General features: G+C 31.9%; 2 protein-coding genes across 3 annotated transcripts; one reads left to right on the top strand and one right to left on the bottom strand.

Moving 5' to 3' along the window:
• The first annotated feature begins 804 nt into the window (after window positions 1-804).
• On the top strand, window positions 805-5827 carry LOC11426047 (uncharacterized). The gene is made up of 5 exons (XM_003620370.4): window positions 805-1489; window positions 3187-3351; window positions 4593-4685; window positions 5166-5312; window positions 5425-5827. The coding sequence occupies exons 1-5, from the start codon at window positions 947-949 to the stop codon at window positions 5557-5559; spliced, it is 1083 nt and encodes a 360-aa protein (XP_003620418.2). The 5' UTR covers window positions 805-946; the 3' UTR covers window positions 5560-5827.
• Window positions 5828-6281: 454 nt separating this feature from the next.
• On the bottom strand, window positions 6282-12417 carry LOC11426044 (uncharacterized). Of its 2 annotated transcripts, none has more exons than XM_039835187.1 (10): window positions 12090-12417; window positions 10971-11048; window positions 9793-10084; window positions 9508-9698; window positions 9259-9361; window positions 8939-9039; window positions 8655-8829; window positions 7719-7889; window positions 7505-7605; window positions 6282-6782 (listed from the first exon to the last, which is right to left on the bottom strand). In XM_039835187.1, the coding sequence occupies exons 1-10, from the start codon at window positions 12339-12341 to the stop codon at window positions 6720-6722; spliced, it is 1527 nt and encodes a 508-aa protein (XP_039691121.1). In that variant the 5' UTR covers window positions 12342-12417; the 3' UTR covers window positions 6282-6719. The 2 variants fall into 2 exon arrangements, with proteins under 2 accessions (XP_039691121.1, XP_003620400.2); XM_003620352.4 differs by having other exon boundaries at window positions 9787-10084; window positions 12090-12416.
• Window positions 12418-20359: the final 7942 nt, after the last annotated feature.

The following is a 20359-nucleotide window of genomic DNA, read 5'->3' as shown; positions in this document are numbered from 1 at the left end:
ATAACTTATTTTAAAATGTCATTCTAAGTATTTCATTATTTTGTTAAAAACAAATTTGGATACTAAATTTTGAAAAAATCTCTAAAAAAAAAAGCTATTTTAAATAGCTTTTCATAAAAATCATTTTTGAAAAATGTCATTTTAAAAAAACATGTAATTTTTACTATGTAAAATCTCGAATAATAAATATTTAAGTTAGTGAATGTCAAAATCTCTTTTTTAACTTATACTAAATGAGTTTGAAATAACTTCTACTATTTTTAACTAAATTTTCAAAAAAATCAATTTTTAGAAATACAAAGGAAAATTCATTTTTTTAGAATCTAAAACAAACAGACCTAAAATGTAACAACATGATTAACATTATGAGATGAATCGACTCATATTACATCTTTACAAAATCATATTTGGATAATCCACGACGACAATTTGAGATCGAACTACAGTAAAAATTATTTGTCACACATTTTATATGTTTAATCTAAATCGACTTTAGGGTTCAATCGATCGTAGTTTGATAGAAATTTTTTTCTCTATTAATTTAACAATCTATAGCCATCTACACTATAAAACTTTCAATAGAGGACCAAGTAATAAAATAATGACTAAACTCATATCGGTCAGAGATTCTCTATGCTCAATAGGAAGATCGATAACCTTTCAATCAAGATAAGACAGTATAGATTTAAGCTCGATATTTTAAAATATAATTTTTTATTTTTTTTACGTTCTAATTAAAATCGAACAGTCACCGATATACCAAACTTTACCATATACTAAAAATCACATTCTCTCCATTCTACAAAACTAAATCTAAGTTAGTTCCATTCTTTCCTCAAACCAAAGTTATGTTTCATTCTTCTCTTTTCTATATCTTCTTATCTTATAACTAAATCTTAACAGTTAACGCATTCACTCTCTCCCTCCCCCCCTCTCTCTCTAAACCATGCCTGTTATCAAGTGGAGAAGACCCAGAACCAAATTAAGGCACCCCATTTCAGAAACTGATAAAACTTCACAACTTTCTTCCTTAATCCAATCCACTTCTTGCAAATCAAGTATCTCCACTCTCTTTTCCACTTTCTCCAACACCAACACATCCAATGAAACCACACATGACAGTAACCAAAACATAACAAAGAAAAACAACAAAAATAGTAAGAATGTCAATAACACCAATAGCAGCTTTTCTGCATCAACCTTCAGAAGTCTCGGTTGCACAGCCGGTACATCACAACAAGTGTCTGTACCGGCAGTGATTCGATCCTCTGCAGATTGGCAAGGGAAGAAGAACAGGAAAAAGAAGAACAGAAGGAACAAAACATGTCATGGTGTTGATGATGTGGATTTTCAGGATGTTTGGTGTGGACCTGGAACTGGATTCTTATCTGATGCTGCTGCTGATGTTTCTGTGGATTGTGTTGTTGCAAGAAAAAATGTTTCTTCAAGAGGAAAACTTGATAATGGTGAAAGGATACCACATAGAGAGGTATTTTTCGTCATTCATGATCAATTTTTAGTTCTCTTGATTATTTTGATGTCTCAAACTGTTGAAAAGTTTGTCTCTTCCTTCTTTTGATACTTTGTTATCTTGTGTGTTCAATTTTGTAGACCATGATTATTGATTAATTGATTTTTTATGCATCATATAGTTTATGCTGGAATTGTAATAAGGTTAACATTATTTTTTTTTTTAATTACATTCGCACCATGGACACCGAATATGACACTAAGACATGAACATTGGTATAATTTGAGAAAATAAAATATTAAATATAACTACATGTATAGTGTTGTGTTGCATACACATATTGGACATCAAACACGTCTTCATGGTCTTCATGGTCTGAAGTGTTGGTATCAGAAAGTCTAATGTTGATGTGATGGTTCAAATCAGTGAATGTATAGAATTCATATATGAAGAGGAAGTCTTTTGTTCAATTTAAGCTAGTATAGTTGGACCGATTTTGTTTTTTATAAGGAGATAATCTAAAAAAACAATGCAAACACGCCATTATTGAAAAGGGCCCAAAATAATTTTTTAGATAATCTAATGTGAGTTTATTGAAATAGCTTCTCACATTTCCATAGGCTATATTCAAAAGCTATGGAGGACTGCTTATGAAAATAATTTAACTTTACTTTCTTTTTCGATATCTATTATATATACTATATATATATAAAGAAAATATATGATCTTGTGAAGATTTTTTCACTTTAAACAAATTTAGTTATAAATAATGCTATATTGTTATTGTATTCTAATAGATAGGAATTTTTATAATTTTTTTAACAAGGATACAATTTATATTATTTACATTATATTTGTTATATTGTTGATGTCAATAAAAGAGATAGGTTATAATATAAAAGTGCGAAATATGTATATTTATAGTTTTGATCAATCAATATTTCATCAAAATTATTGTTCATAATTCATACACAACACAATCAAAAGAGCGGGTCTAAACGCTAGCATAAATATATTTTTTTTTTGAAGGGATTATATAAATAACTCTTTTTGAGGTGAAATAACTTATATATATATAGAGACACTTACATGGTGTTATTAGCAAAATAGTGTTCTTAAAAAAAAAATAGCAAAAATGGTGTTATTAGCAAAATAAATAAATAAATTTATATCGTAAAAGTCAGGGGTAATATTATAATCTTCACTATGATATTTAAATACAAGGTGCGACTACAAACCCTAATCTATCACTCATAACAAAAAAGAATTGCTCTTCTGCCGTCGGAGAAGTAGACACAATTGGCCAAATTTCATTTCTTGTTACACATGTGTGTTCTTTCTTTATCATTTGTTTAATCTTTCGATGATGTTTACTGTTCTAACAAAAATAATTTTATAGAAATAGCGACTATACAACCTTTCTCCTTATACGTACACGCTTCCAATTTCTAAAAGTCATACGAATAACAATTTTCTTGATTGATTTATTGTGGACCCCTTGAAAATAAGTCTAGTGATCATAGACTTTGAAATTATGTAGTATCATTTCTATTATAATTATATAGCTTTGTTTTTTTGTTTTATTATATTGTGCATGACAAATATGTTAATGATTGGTTATAGTTTTTGATTCATGTGTGTTTATGTTTTCGTGATTGTTTTGGTTACTATTTTGTTCTTTTAGATATGTTATAAATTTTTATATGTGTTGGCAGCGTTCATCAATTTTTGGAAGGCGTAGTGTAAACCTAAATCAAGAAAGTTTGTCATTTTTGGAAGATAATTCTGATATTTTTACAACACGTCCTGGATTAGAGTCTTTTGGAAATAGTGGGTTTTATCGTAATGCTTCGAATGTTTCTTCTGATGGTATTGCTGAGGTAGGTTCTTTACTCTTATCCTCTTTTCATGTTCTTTGAATTCGGATTGTCTGTAGTCGGTATTCCTCGCATTCATGTAGTTGGCATTTCGGTGTTTGTTGGATCAAGACCACATGGCCTAGATGTTAAGTTTTTTATTTTAAAACTTAAAATACCAAATTTGAATTCTGGACCGTGCAATCTCGATCTAACAACTACTGATGTGCCTATTGCGGAATGTAGGGTTGCCGACCACGGACAATCTGAATTCGTGTTGCTTTGTTTGAGACATTCATGATTAAGCATGGTTCACAGAAACACATTGTTGTCGGTGACAAAAGGGTGATAGAAATTGATGAGTTAAAATGAGTTATTCATATAATTATAGGTTATTTGTTGTTTGGAATATGATTTGTTGACATTCATGATCATGCATGGTTCATAGAAACACATTGTAATTGAATTTGATTTGATTAAATATGTTAAATATGTTGTATCAATTTTTCTCTTTAGTGTTTTATCATGGTTTTTGATAGAACACTATGACGTCATTTGATCCATGTAGCCGATCCTACTTAGTGGGATAAGGCTTGGTTGTTGTTCTTGTAGTGCTATAAGAGTATTTGAAATTCATCTTATGTGCTTTACTGATAAATTTGTGACATCAAAGTTGCTTGGACCCCAGTGGCAAGGAGCTCCTTCCAAGGATGTATCCGGGGAATATCGGGTTTGATTCTCATGGAACAACGTTTGGCCAGTGCGCATGCCTCTAGGCACGAGCCGGATTAGTCGCCCACCTTTGGTGGGTCGGAAACCGGTGCGAAAGCCAAAAAAAAAAATTATGTCATTTAAAACCAAAAACAGAAAGAGTTGTCATTTTAATTTGAGTGCTATGGACTTTTTAACTATTTTGAGCTCACCATTCTAGCTGATGTTTTTGGTAACTTCTAGCTGATTGGTATATGGTATTATTTAACCTAAAATTAGAATATCTTTAGTTATATTTGCATACTTCTTTTTTTTTTTTTTTTTTGTTTTTTTGTTAGGGATTTATGTTTATCATTTTTTTGTTCTCTCTATTTTTGGATTATGGAGGTACGAATGATTAACTAAGGCTTGTTAGTGGAAGTTCTGATTTATTATATAATTGAACAAACAAACATGTGTGCTTAAGAGCATTGTGTTACATACATAATACTAATTTTTATTGTATTCTTTTCGTTCAAGAGGTAATATTTAATAGCTTGATTGTTGCTTTGAAGATAATGAAATTTAAAGGAGCTAGACTAATGGGGGGACGATCACGTGATCAATTTAGAGACTGGAGACTTGATGTTGATAATATGTCATATGAGGTGAGTTCTTTACCCAATAATACCCTCTATTTTTTATACTTAATATTGTCATGATTATCGAGTGCGAGCCTCAACACATGCTAAAGTTGCTACCTTGTGACTTGAAAGATCACGAATTCAAATTCTAGAAACAATCTATTGGTTTTCTAAGGTAACACAACATATTTCTCCAGACTCGGATTCCCTCCACATAGTAAGGAATCTTAGCTATTGATTTCAAATCATATGACTTAGATTACACAAGTAGTAAGTTAATTTTAAATGATCCCGACCATTGATTTAGATCATGTGGTCGAGATCTGTAACTGCGTGGGTGTCCATCTTCGTACATCTACCCTCCTCACATCCTACCTTGTGGGAGCATCATGCACTGAGCTACCCTTTGTGACGATTGTTTTATCCCGAGCTATTGACATACTGTTTGCATCATGCACCGAACTATTTAGTTTGTTCATCGAAATTTGTGGTTTTGTGTAACAGCAATTGCTTGAGCTGGGAGAGAGAATTGGTTATGTGAAAACTGGACTTAAAGAAGATGAGATGAAAAACAACATAAGGAAAATTAAGCTTTTGATTTCAAATGATTCATCAAAGCATCAAATAGACAAAAAGTGCACCATTTGTCAAGTGAGTTTGCAAAATCCAAATTAAAGTTTCATATTAAAAGAATTCATCTCATCACTTTATATCATTCATTTGCTATATAGTATAATGTTAACATTATTTCTTGTGTGTTCAGGAGGAGTATGAATCAGATGATGAATTGGGTAGATTACACTGTGAACACAGCTATCACTTTCAGTGTATAAAACAATGGCTTGTGCTTAAAAACTTCTGCCCAGTCTGTAAGCAAGAAGTTGTGGTTCGACCGTGACTCGAGTGGCGTAACCCTAATGTTTTTTCCCCTCATTTTAAAATGATGTATAGTTTTTTTTCATATGCAATATTTATTCCATCTTTTATTCTTTTAAAACTTTTGGCTTGCTTAGTGAAGAATTGGAAACATGTTATATTTGGTAATGGTCTCTAAATTGGAAGATGCTTTTGTAAATTATACTCAAGAGTGGGTCTTGCTTGTGAACAAATTATTCTTTTTGTTCTTTTTACTTTCCTCATGAAATTGGTGTTTGAATGCTCTTCAATGTGTGTTTCTACTTTATTTCATGCTTTGTTTTGAAATTTGAATACAAAAAGAGGTAATGGAGCACTTACTATGATTTCTTTTAGCACTTTGCTGTTTTAGGCTTTTATCTATGACTTTTATTGGGGAAAATGCATGCACCTAATTGGTGACTAAAAAAGAAGTAATGAAAGCATTGTTGGTCTGCTTTTATGTGGGGTTAAAACTTTTTTAGAAATTTGTATTCTTTGCCCTTGCTAATAATCTTGAATAAAGTTTGGATGACTTAAATTTTTAAGCATTTTTTAAATGTTTCTTAGAATTTGGTTTGAGATTAACTTAACCCTACAAAAGTAGCTTATTTATAAACTCATTTTCAGGTATTCGATTTAATGAGGCCCAATGAATCTTAGATAAGTTTTGATACTAGTATCCTAGAATTTGGGTAAAACAGAATTCAACCCTACAAAATCAGCTTGTAAAATGAAGATACATTCCACTTATAAATTTGGGTTAAAAATTGATCAAGTAAAATAATTGGTGTATCTGAAAAGTTAACAAATGACTTAAAAAAAACAAATTTTCATTATATTATAATTTCACCTCAACTAAGTTTGCAAAGCCTTACAATTTAATTACAAAGAGAACCTAATTCCTAATACATGATTCCTTGACACTCTGATAAAATCAGATTGATTTGGTGCAACCATCATAGGATTTGTGCAGAGTATTTGAGAATCTGAGCTTGTATATTCTATTTACAATTACATGTGTACCCCTTCCTGGACCGTGCGTATGCGGGAGCTTTAGTGCACCGGGTTGCCTTTTTTTGTGTACATTTTCTATCTGTGAGGATCTTCATATAGATATATTCTAGATGTATAGAATGGTATTTTGAAAGAGCAATGTATTAATTAAGCCATGTCATCATGATTGATGAGGAATTCAATTATAAATGGATATAGTTGATCTGCTGCCTGCAATTGGTGTGTAAAAATAAAAGGTTAAGAACATTTATAAATCTTAAGTTGCTTGTGTTAGAAACTCTGCAAATAGAAAAATTATGTGCTGCATCAGTTAGATATAAAGCATGCTTTTCAGTTTGGTGATGTTATTGAGAAAGTTTATATTGAGCCACCGCCAAGGTTTATTGCTCAGGGGGATTTGTGCGATTTTGTTTACAGGCTGTATAAAGCCTCCTACAATCTTAAGCAAAGTCTTAGAGCATGGTCCGACAAAGTTAGTGCAGTTCTTCAAAAGTTTTGAATAACACAAAGCAAAGCAGGTCATTCGACGTTTTACAAACACTCTTTTACAAATCAATTTATATATTTTGTTTATGTTGATGATATTGTTATTCCAAGAGACGACCATGATGGTACTCAACATTTCCAACAGCATTTGTTTCAACATTTTCAAACTATATGTCGACCAGTTGATTTGTCAATTCAAATGATCAACTGACAGTTATCTCGACTATTCACCAAGAGGCCCTCAAATCAATTATATATTTAATAAGCTTGGTGCATGTAATACATATGCTACGAAAATATGGGCTGATTCTTTGTTGTATATTATAATAGCATTCTTGTATGTATGCCGCTTTAGGTATATAATATCCTCATTGTTACTCGTATCTTTCAAAATGTTCAAATATAGAGTATATTTTCTCAAGAGAAGAATAATCAGAAAATCGTACCGATCGACCACCCACTAGGTCGTAATGGGCATAGTGTGGACCTCCAAACTCCCCAAAGACTTTGTATGTGACCAGTTCCTTAGGAATAAGCTTCACCGTTTCTGCATAACATATATGAACATGTTAAGCTCATCATAGAAAAGAAACTATTTTTGTTTTATAGAGAAAAGGGAGAGTTAAGCGTTTAACGAATTAGGTAGTTAAGTTTTAATACCATATACAGCTTCTGGGGGGCATATTAAGTCTTTGTCACCAGCAATTGCTAAAACAGGAACTTTACTTTTGCGGAGATGATCCTTGTAGAAGAATGTTCCATTTCTATTGCGTAAACCACCTTTTTGTAAGACTGTTTTTAACTGCAAGAGAAGCTTAGCAGGCACAGTACCTGCCAATCACGGTTCATTCAACAATTTTGGATCAATCAAGAGTTAGGAAGAGAAATATTTTGTGAGAGCTTGCATAGTCTTATATTGTTTAAGAAGTTGCATAAATGTCAAACTAGGGGGGGCTGTTTGGATAAATAACTTATTTAAGCGATCATGACATAAGAGCTTATCGCATGATCACTTATGCTGGATAAGCAGTTTCTGTTTTTTGCATAAGATCCGTGTCCAAATTCATAGCTTTATAGGGGAGCTTATGGGAGCTCAAAAGCTCTTATAATATTTTCTCCCAAACAGTTCTTCAAGCACTTATGCCAATACATAAACCCAAAATAAGCCAATCCAAACAGCCCCTTAAGCCTGCAAGATGTAACATTTATATAAAGAAAGCAAACTACAACCAAGCTAACAAGTTAGGGTCTGTCCGAATAGATTGACTTATTTGAGCTTATCTACTATCATAAACAGTTGGGATATTGATTGGGAGAGCTTATGAAATGTCCATAAGCTGTTTTGAGCTTATTTCCATAGGTCTCCAAGATAACTTATGAAAATGGCTTGTAGTTTACATGAAAGTAGTTTGACTTTATTTTATCTTTTGTTATAGAAAAAGCTTATAAACGAGTGCTTAATAAAAATATTTATCGAAACAGGGCCTTAGTACTCTTCTGTGTAAGGACTTGATAACGAGAATGACATGTATACAACTTTTCAAGATCTGATATATTGAGAAGCAAACAGAAGAAAACAGAAAATTTGGAACCTACCGAAGTTGTTCAAAACAAGTTTCTCAAACAATTTTTGATCCATCATGTCTTGAGCTGAAATCTGAGCATTTAGCCAAGATAAAGCATACACAGGATTTCTCAAAAGAGGATAAGCAGTAGCAATCAATGGTCCAACTGGAATAACAGGAACGTTTAACACCTGAACAGGTTCTACCTGCAAACAAAAAAACATTCTCCATGGTTATTATGTTGTCTTCGCGAGACAAATAACCGGCATGGAACAACAGATTTTGGTCACGATAAGAAGAATTTTTGTCACTTGCCAAAGGTAAAAGCCACTTGAGAGATGATCTTGAAGGTGTATAGTCGAGTGATGACGCCAAAGTAACAACAGATGCAAACTCAGAATCCTTTCCATTGAAACCTGACATGAAATTTATACAGAGAATAAGATGAAATATTGATTATGGAAGCGAAATACACAAGCATCGATGATCAATGTTGTAAACAAGCTTGCACTAAAAGCAAGCCAATTTTTTTATTGATAGATTTGATGATTGAATCATATGATTGAAAAGAAACACAGCCTTATAATTACAGAATTGTTGCAGAAAAAATAAAATGACAGATCAGTTGGACTTACAACAACGCGAGAGCATTGCATACAACAAAATACCACCCATTGAGTGACCAATTGCGAGCAATTTTCCATCCTTTGGTTGGCATTGAGCCTTTATATACTCCATCTAATGCACACAAGTTTAACAAAATAATCAGAAACAAATTTAATGATATAATCTGACATTCATAATATACTAATATTCATAAAAAGAGATAAAGTGCAGCTCTTGCCAAATTAAACATAAACTATCACAAAGGAATGTCACCTTACCGCAGCAGGTACATCCTCTTCGAGATAATGATCAAAGTCCCAGTTATACTTGACTATCAACTCAAATTGTTTCTGAAGTTCATCTAAAACCCGTGGCGGAAAAATTTTCTGACCACCAATCAAAGTTTGAAGTCTCCGATTGAAATCCTTGATTTGACTAACAATTGCAGAATTGTTTCTCCCTTCCAAATCTGAAAAAAAAAAAAAAATCACTATGTTAGTGTTCATATGATGATCCAATGTTAAAAATCACAAGCTCTCAAAGTTTAAATCCCTTACCCCGACCGAGAAAACTTGCAAGGCTATCAGACATCCTTGTAAAAATCTCCATCATCCTTGTTGTTGGCCGTAGTTCCTCCAATTTAGTTGCTTCCTCTGATCCTCTCCTTTTAATTTGAGAAACTTCTGATCCAAAGGAAGCACTAAGGTTCTTAATTTCAGAATCTATCCCAGATGAATTCTTGAGGCGCTCTTCATCTTCCTCCAAACTGTCCGCATATGTGCTTAACCCAGCACCTCGAACCTCAAGAGTCCATGTATCGAATCCTTGTGATGACATGTGCCGAGCAAATGAAGACTGAACACAAACAACACACACTTAGCAACATTGATCCTAGATTACACTAGACTATTGTCAATAATAAACATCCTTGAGATTTAAATTTAAGGGCACAAACTGCACTTATAAAATGTTTTGAATTGCAGCCCACAATTGCAGTAACATCCGCAACATCAAGATTTTTGAAGTAAGTGCAACTGCATTTGTAACCGCATAGGCCACAATTTTCTACATTATCAAAGATGGGGACATAACATCAAAGCCAACTGTTAGGATACCGGGTTGGGCCTAAGCCCAACCAACGCGTTGAATAGGAAAGCTGGAAGGGAACTGCTGATGTAGCAATTAGAGGGCATATGCAACATAATTATAAGGGGAGGAAGTAAGAAAGGGAAGATTCATTGAGAAGTAAGTTAGAAAATGGTTAGGAGAAAAGATCTCTCTGGTACGAGCTTTGGCTCTGGGCAAGAGTCTTTGACTCTTGATTATCTCTTCATTTTTTGTTTCCACCATTGCAGAGCTCTTGAGCTTATCTCTTTTTATCAAATAATATACCGTTTCTTTGCCTTTATTTTAGGGGCTCTATCACCAACCCTACTACGTCCTGATTTAAAAATGAAAGTGTGATGATATGACTATGAAATTAATGTTAAGGGTCTATTTGGACTGTCTCGTTTGAGCTTATCTACAGGATAAGTTCTTCTGAGATTGTTTGCAAGTGCTTACGGATACAACTTATGACACGTCTATAAGTAGTTTTCAGATTATATCCATAAACTCTCCATGATAACTTATAAAAACAATTTATAATTTCTATGAAACCAGTGTAACTTTAATTTTTGTATTGTTATAGAAACAGCATAACACTTAATTGATGCTTATCCAAAGACGTTAGTCACCTCACCTCAGGAGAGAGATCATAGCCAATAGCATTGGTTGCAACCCCTGACAATAACAAAAGCGGGTGTTTCCTCACAGGAGCCTGCACAATACATAACACAATTACATCTTCAACAAAACCTTAACAAATTCACCTTAGAATTTCAAAAATAATAATGAAATATTAACACACTATTTCGAGAAATTAACATCAAATCTATGAAACACCGACCTACTAAGCACTACAAAGACACGACAATGACACATCGACATTGGTAATTATTTGAGAAAACTACATAATTGAACGTAAAAGTTTTCTACCGTGCACAAATAAACCAGTCTTGCACAATGCACACGTTTGTTTTCACCATTTGATCAATAAGTCTCATCGCATTCATTTAATCCAATGGTGAGACTTGTCGATCCAATGTCAAAACAAGCTTATGGATTGTGCAAGACAAGACTTATCTCATGTGTACACTATAGACTTGGTCTTGAATGTAATCACATATGTCAATGTCGTGTGATGTCGGACACAAGACACGTCTTTGATCAAAGGTGTTGTTTGTTTCTACACAGAACCGACCACGAAATTGACATGTTGACACCGGTACTAATTTGATAAAATGAATTAACTGAATGTAATACATGTGCCAGCACCTATGAAGCACAGACATGGACACGACACCAGACACGACACGAACACTGACACGTGTAATAATTTGAGAAAATGACATAATTAATTGTAATCATAGGTGTCATGTCGGTGTCAATATCAGACACTGACACCGGGACACACTTAATCCGAGGAGTGTTCGTGCTTCATAGCCAAACACATCTTCGATTAGAAAATGTCGGTGTTGCAAGCTATGAAACACAGGCACACTAACAAGTAGACGCCCATAATAACTTGAGAAAATAACATAATTGAATGTAATCGCATGTGTCACTATTGTATCGGTGATGGACATTGACACCTGTCGGAAGCCGGACACGTCCTCTATCATGAAATACACTTTAAGTGAAGGTTTCATCTTTCCTTGATTTTCGATATAAACAATGAAATCAAAACAACCCCAGAAGATATACCATTACATTCGCAAAAGGGTATCCAAAAACATCATAAAGTTGAAAACTTGCAAACCTCAGGAGAAGGAAGGTAACGCCAAAGAGCAAGTTTCCAATCGGAGTTTGGAATACTGATATGGTGAAGTTCATCGGCGGTGCATATAGATTGTTGCTTCACATATCTCTTCTTCCAATGTACCTTCGCCGGAGACGGTGGCGAGTCACGGCGGTGCTGGAAGCGTAAAGAGGTGAGTCGGGTTTTGTTATTCGGGTCGGGTCGTGGTGGGTGGTTGTAACAGAATACGGCGCCAATGTTGCTGAGAAGCATTTTTTGTTTTTCTTTTCTTTGAAGGAATGTTTTTATGTTTGTTTAGATAATTGTATGAGACAATTGTAGGACACACTTTTTTGTTGTTGTAATATTTATAGAATTTTTTTGATTAAAAAGTCATACTCATGCAAAAAGGAAGTACCATTTCTTTACCAATAAAAAGGAAGTACATTTTATAACGTAATTTATATATGAGAAATGCTAAGGACAAACTCTCAAACACACTCTTTCAACACACTCCAATAACATGTTGACACATCATCCCCATCCTTTGTTTAATTAACCGACAACCTAATATGAAATTGAAATGTATTAAAAATTGGGGTGAGGTGGCTTCCTATTATTGGAGTGTGTTGAAAGAGTGTGTTTGAGAGTTTGTCCTTAGCATTTCTCTTTATATATAATTATTTTGATAGCGACGATTATTCAAATTAATTGACTTTTATATTGGATACCGAGTTTAAAAAGAAACTCAAATAATTTAGAATAAAATTTAGAAGGAAGTTGGAGCCGGAGTTAGAAATCGGGATTTTCACTTCTATACATTTAAGGTGTGTGAGTCGAGTTAATGAACAACTTGATTAAATTTTCTTTAAAAAAAAAACTTGATTAAATCTCTTTAAACAACTCTAAGAAAATTGTATAAATATAATAAATTGTTTCTATACAAGGTTTAATGGAATTGAAATTGGTGGTTAGGATCATTATTTTGTATGAATTAAAGCACCGTTAGCATTTGTAAGTTTAACTAGTTGGTATAAACAATGCATTATATAAGATATGTTTGTTGCAGAGAAGAAAAAAAACGATGATCATACTAAATAATTTAGAGATTTTTTATCAATAAAATAGAAATTGTTGTGTTTGTTTACTATATAAAAATTATTTTTTATAAAAAAGATCAGTTGCCACACATCATTTTTAGAGAAAATACTAAAAACAACCTCATTTTTTTAAAATCTACAACAAAGGAATGAAAAGTTTTAAAAGTAATTTTTTCCAACCAAAAAAACTGCAACAAATGACCTTTGATTTATAAAAATTTTGGGTTTGAGAGGGCCACAACCCAGTTCCTATAAAGATTTGTCATTGAACATAAGGTTTAAAGCTCGTTTGTTATTGATTAAAAAAAATAGTGATCATCATACTAAATGATATAGATATCTTTTAATAAAAAATTTAAGTTGTTTTGTTCCTATTAATAAAAAAATATAGTTATGAAAAATTATTTTTAGAAAAACGACTAAAAACAGTTTCTCATTTTTTTTCAAAATCTCTAACAAATGAATAAAAAGTTTTAAAAGTAATTATTTTGTTTAAAAAGTAACATTTTCGTACCCAAAAAAGATTGCAATAAACGACCTTTGACTAATATATGGTAACTACAGTTGCCTAGTTAACTTTGGTGTTCGGATGACATTTACTTTGGTTTTACTAGAGAATTTTGGGTTGATCTTAAAGTTGATATTTTGCGGTTTATGATTGACTTTCATGGTAACATCAGATTGGTGAAGGGCTTTAGTTTCACTTTTATAGCTCTTATCTCAAAAGTGAATTCTCCACAAAAGCTATATGATTTTTAGCTCATATCCTTAGTTTGTTTTATGTACAAGATTTTGGCTAAGGTTTTGGCTAATAGACTAAAGTCTGTTATTAGGAGTATTATCTTTGATGCCCAGTCAACTTTTATTAAGGGTCGACATATCATGTATGACATTGTTATTGCTAATGAGGTGATAAATGATGCTAACAAAAGAAAGAAGAAGATAATTATGTTTAAAGTCGATTTTGAGAAGGCATACAATTATGTGGAGTGGGGTTGCTTAGATTATGTGAGGGGGACATGGAGGGAAGGCCACATGGTTCTCAATGAAAGGGTGGGGTGAATTGTTGGTAACCATGAGAGTACATCATTTTGGTGTGATCTTTGACTGCATGGTGAAGGTTTGTGGGTTAGGTTTTGGCGTCCTTTTGATTTACGTTTGATAAAGGTGTTACCTTAGTGGAGATTAGGAGGCTAGCATGGGGGATTGATAGGCTAGGATAGCGGTGGAAGAAGACGTCTCCATGTGATTTAGTTGTCGGTTGTTTAAGATATTTGGAAGGATAAGAATAGTCGTATTTTTCGACATATAGACAATCGATACAACAACCGGTGAATATCGTGAAATTTTCTTCTTTTAGATGGTTACAACCGAAAATTAACAACTTAGCTTTTGATTTTCATCATCGGTGGACAAGCAAAAATTGCAACGTAGCTTTTGATTTTCATCATCGGTGGACAAATCTCATTGAGTGTTTTACCATGATTCCTAGTTAGTGATTTCCATTTTTTATTAATTAGTCGTGGTATAGGTTATTTGTTTGCTGTCTGTAACTCTTAGTCTAACACTTCTTGTGCGGACGTAGAACTCCGTTTGTTAATATATTTTATTTTTTATTCTTAAAAATTAAAGAATATGTTCAATTTTGACTTATTATTTTTCAAACTAACAAATTAGAGTTTGACATCAATTTTTGTAAAGATGTTTAATATTTTAGAAAGAAGCTGTTAGTCCTATGTTTCGTAAGAAATCAACTTTTCTTATCGTACGAAGTAAGAACACACCACTTTTTTTTTTTTTTTTTTTTTTTTTTTAAGATAAGAACATATAATTTGCATTACTCATTAAATCACGTGTCATATTAGGACTAGGTATAAACTATGTTTACATATTATTTTTGCGTCAAAGATGTATGTATAAAATGTTTTTAACATACTTAAATTGAATAATAATCTCTTGACCAAAAAAAATAGTATAATAATCTCTAGTTAACTTGTACCAAAAAAATAAAGTTAGTTAACTTCTTTTTGACTTCGTCACGTTAACTCCTTTAAGCTCCCTCAAACGAATTGGCTTTGCATGAAAGATTTTGGTTAGCTTATTTAAGATGTTTTTTTTCACGGACTTAATTTAAAATGTTGAAAAACCAAATAGTAAGCAAATCAAACACATGAAATTGTTCGTGATTTTCCTTTCTTTCCATTGTGGTAAAGATTCAAGTTGATAAGTTTCCTTATTATTTGAACATGTGCGTATTAGACATCAATGGGTGCCACAACTAGGTCGTTATCCAAAATAAGAAGAAATTATGAGTTTGTTTATTTGAATGGAAGGGTTGATTAGTGAGAAACAAATATTCTACATAATTTTTTTAGCAGGAAAATGTGTTTTGAATTGAATTTGGTTGCAATCTTTCACGAAACATTGCATTTTCTGTTGCACAACTTCATTTGAAATAATAACGCCGGGTTGATTTTCATTATCTTGGAATTTAAAATCGAATGAGACAATTTCCATAATAAAAACGTGTGAAAAATAACCAAGTGATTGAGCTCAAATAGTTAATGAGCTTCACCATGGGAGAACCCGAGTTCGATTCCTAGCTGGAATAATTCGTGGCTAGACTATCCTTACCTCACGATCGAATTCTAGATTATTGTGGTCCATTTTCTTTGAGAGCCAGATGGTTAATGCAAAAAAAAAAAAAAATGCTAAACATGTGAGTGAAGAGGGTCTCATATACATCTATCAGAAGTTGGGTAGCTCAACTCTTTTGGCTAAGAGTCGTATAAAATGAGGGAGTTAAAGAATCGAGATTCGAACCCTGATAATAAATGAAGAAACAACTAATACTTTTTTTTTTTTGACAAAAACAAATGATATTCATTCATTCATATTGATAGAATACGTCAGAGACAATAACATGATCAATATCGCTAAAAACGTAAAGGGTGAATCTGCGAACAAACTCACAACACCCAAGTTAATAGCATTCCACGGCAAAATGCCTACAAATAATATGATAAAATCTAAATCACCAGAATACCCATGCTTCTAGATTTGCAACGTTCACGCCCAAATCATTGAATGAATTTGTGATTGTCTGAAGCTGATCTTTCAATACGAACACCGCACAACAAAAGATGCAAAATCAAACAACGCCGCACAAGATGACGAACAACACAACGTCGCACTAAGACGACGAAATCACGAAAAAACACAAAAGAAAAACTTGATGTATGTGGAAATTACTTATTTAGATTGAAAGAAAGGAGAAAAAATATGCAGAGGGGTGATTCTAGGTCAAAAATTGACCTAAAATCACCCCTCATCCCTAATTAATAATTTATTTTTTCTTTTACAGAAAAAAAATTAAGCTATATGTACGAAGTACAAATATTTAACAAGATTATTTAATTTTGTAAAAAAAAAAAAAGGATTATTTAATAATATATTATCACTTCATTTAATAAATTAAAAATACATAATCTATCATTATTTAATATATAATTTTTTTATATAAATTTTAATTTAATTGTACAAAAATCTTTAGTTAACTTCTTTTCACTTATTCAAAAAAACTTCTTTTTCACTTCAACACGTTGAGATGACAAGTAAGTTGTCTTTACCTCAAATATAGATTAGATTAATTCTTTTGTTTCTATGATTAGCTTAATTTTAAATGTTAAAAAATTAAATCACTAACCAATCAAACACATGAAGTTGTTGCTGTTTTTCCTTTCTTTCCTTTGGGGTGAAGCTTCAAGTTATTATGAACACAAGTGCATGCTATACTCAAATCGGTGAAAGCAGGTGGGTCCTTATCCAAAAGAAAGAAGAAGCAATAATATGAGTACGGCCTTAAAAATAGTTGAGGATTAGAATGATGAATTTAAAAGATTGGTTCATCATGGTGGTTAAGAAACAAGTAATGATTTAATAATAAATTAATGGTTACTTGGTTAGGCTAACAAGTGTCCTAGAACATGATTATCGCTCTTGACATTGGATGGTATCACTATTTCTAATAAATTTTGTTAGGATGGCTTTGATATTTGGTATCTATGAGAGTGGCTTTTCTTTGTGTGGTATATCTCCGCAATGCAACCCTCTTTTATAGCTTTTCCCATACACTTGCAACCTTTATAATTAGAATGGGTATTATATTGTAAGATAAGTGAGACTTATTTTTGAGTTTTGGAGAAGTGGTATGAGTATTTAGAAAATCTTCGTCGCTCAATAAAATCTTCAAACTATTTCTTGAGGTAATCTTTGAAGCTGCAACGTACAATTGACCGTGTGAGGAAGATATATGCCAACTTGCTTGAGTGACTGCCCTTGATTTTTGTTGATGATCATTGCAAAACAAACATCTATAGGAAACTCTCAGCGTTGGAATTTAAAAGGAATTCTATAGTTGAGTGGTTTAAATAATTGAAAAGTGTGAAGTAATATAATGTATTATGTAGGACCCATTTATACCACCTATATGTGTAATATGGATGTAGATAATTGTTAAGGATTCAAAAAAGAAAATAATTGTTAAATTTCATATAGAAAAAGTTATTTTTTAATCTTTCAATAAGTTGAATATACAATTTCTAAAATAAAGTTGTTCATGACACTTGTTAGCATTTCTCTAAATTAATATTTATTTTTACATATGCGATGAAATAAAATTATTCAACAATTCATTTCCTATATGATTTGACATTTAATTATTCACAAAGTTCATTCTAAAGAAACTACTTTTAATTGCTGTAATTGTCATACACAAAATCACAACTATATTCAGAAGTAAGTACATCATTGGGCAGCCATTATATTTGTTAGAAACATTCTTATCTTCAACTAGTATGTTTAAAAGAGCATGTAAAAAGTAGCAAACTATAATGTTTATTCTGTTATTGAGTTTTCTTTGTTCAATTAAATTGAGCTTCATCTACATGGTTATTGTTAGGATTAATTTGTGAATTGAAGCTATCATCCAATGGTCTTACATTAGAGACACATGATGTACATCAAATCACTATTAATTGGCCAGATAGAAGAGGTGCAACATAGCTATCATTCAATACTTGTTCACATATCATTGAAGTTTATTCTAATTGTGCAACAAAGCAAGTTTGTTGTTTTTTTTTTTCTTCAAACATATATTGTGATGGCATATAAAAAGCTTTAATATTTGTTTTTTTTTTTTCTTCAGACCTTGCTGCAGAGTTACACCATGTTGAAGCATCAACAAGCTGCAGTTTTCATTTTTAACAAATGAAGATACTTGAATGTTTTAGTTTTACATTTGGATGACTGTAATCTAATATTTAATACTTGTGACTTAGCTTAATACATGTCGGTTGTGTTGTGCTAGTCTGTGATATGTTTTAAACTGATACAAAACATATTAATAGTATTAATGGCCTTGAACCCAAAGTGGTGTTATATAGTTATTAAGGAATGACCTTAAATAAATGATCGATGAATGACATCAATTTTATGCTGAACTTTACTATCATTTTAAGATTTGAAATTGATTAGCCCCAAATGGAGAAGCATGAGCTTAATATATTCTCAACTTAGGCGAATTCTAGAATTACTATAGGACAACACCACAATTTGTGATTTCCATTGTAATGTTAAAAACAACTAATGGACTGAATTTTAATTGACCATATTCAAATTAATCGACTAAACGCACCCGATTATCCATTTAATTCTACTTAACCGAAATTTGAGTTTATGAACCAAATGAGTCAAATTTGAGTTGAATATTAAGCACGTTAAATAAATGAGATGAACTTAAGCTATGTATAATCCGACTCATTTGGTTCATGAGCCAACTCAATTATATACACATATATTATATCATACTCATACACTTGTATCAAGCTACTTATATTAGCCCATCAAATTATAAAAATATATAAGTTCCTAAACATGTTGAAAATACATGCAAAAATAAGAGTATAAACATGAAGATATTATGAAAAAATTGATTGAATTTCAAGTTTGTTAGGGATTGTTAAATCATTTCCCCGCTGTTAAACGAATTATCAATTTATTCTCGCAAGTTTAGCTCAGAAAATGAATTATCAATTTATTAACAGTTATACATTTATTATTACTATTATAAAATAAAAAATGAGAGCTATAACATTGTGCTGTAAAAAAAAGATACGGCCTTCAAAATAAAAAAGATACAAACGAATGTTTAGAGCTATAACATAGACAAATGCTGAAAAAAAAATGCTTCAAACCATGAAAATGAAACAACTATAAGAGAATAGTCCCACATGCTAGTTTTTAAGCAATTGAGAGCTAAAGTGGCTATAAAAGAAAAGCTAAGGTACACCTACTTGGTCTTACATTTTATTTTTTCATTTTTTTTGTTTTGATAATCCTATTCGAGTTATCTAGCTGAACCGAATTGTTCGTGGGTTTAATTCAAATCGAGTTCGAGCTGAAACAAAGATCATAACAAATTCGAGTCGAGTTTCGAACCGATCTAATTTTTATCGAATCGAAACGTGCTAAATCTGGTTCGACTCCAGCCCTATCCACCTCTAATCACTAATTGTAATAGACTAATTGGTGACATAATCCTTGTGTTTGTGCGATAAATATGCTATAATGCTACAATAAATGCATATCTCCCTTTAACCTTTGTTTACGATAAATTAAGCTATTTTTTATAGAAAAAAAAGGTTAAAAAAGACAAAATGTAATGTCTTAACTCATGCTTAGGAAATGTCAGTGAAAATTGTTTGTTCTAATATGTATATGTATATATATTAATATATACAGCTAGATCTTGTACATGCTACATCCATATTCATAGATTCCCTTGATTTGTATCCCAATAACATGCAATTATCATGAAAGAGTTATAGTACTTGCATCATGTCAAATTCTGTGCCAATTGTTGTGATACTTATAAACTTGATAAATCATTCATGACATAACTATACTTATAAACTTTATTAATGCTGCTTATGTTCAAGTCATGCTCAAAACATGACAAAGTGTAGATATAATCAAACTGAAATTTCTAAATCTCATGACCTCTTATTTTGTCTATTTTCTTATCTCTTCAATCAAAATAAAATACTTAAATAAAAAATTCCACTCTTTTCAAAGCTAGCACACTATTATTTGTTTTTGTCAATTTGATAAACTTTGACCGACATAAACAAG

Source organism: Medicago truncatula, chromosome 6, assembly GCF_003473485.1.
Source record: "Medicago truncatula cultivar Jemalong A17 chromosome 6, MtrunA17r5.0-ANR, whole genome shotgun sequence".
Classification (NCBI taxonomy): Eukaryota; Viridiplantae; Streptophyta; class Magnoliopsida; order Fabales; family Fabaceae; genus Medicago; species Medicago truncatula.
Note: the sequence above shows the minus strand (reverse complement) of the source record. Positions and strands in the feature narration are given on the sequence as shown.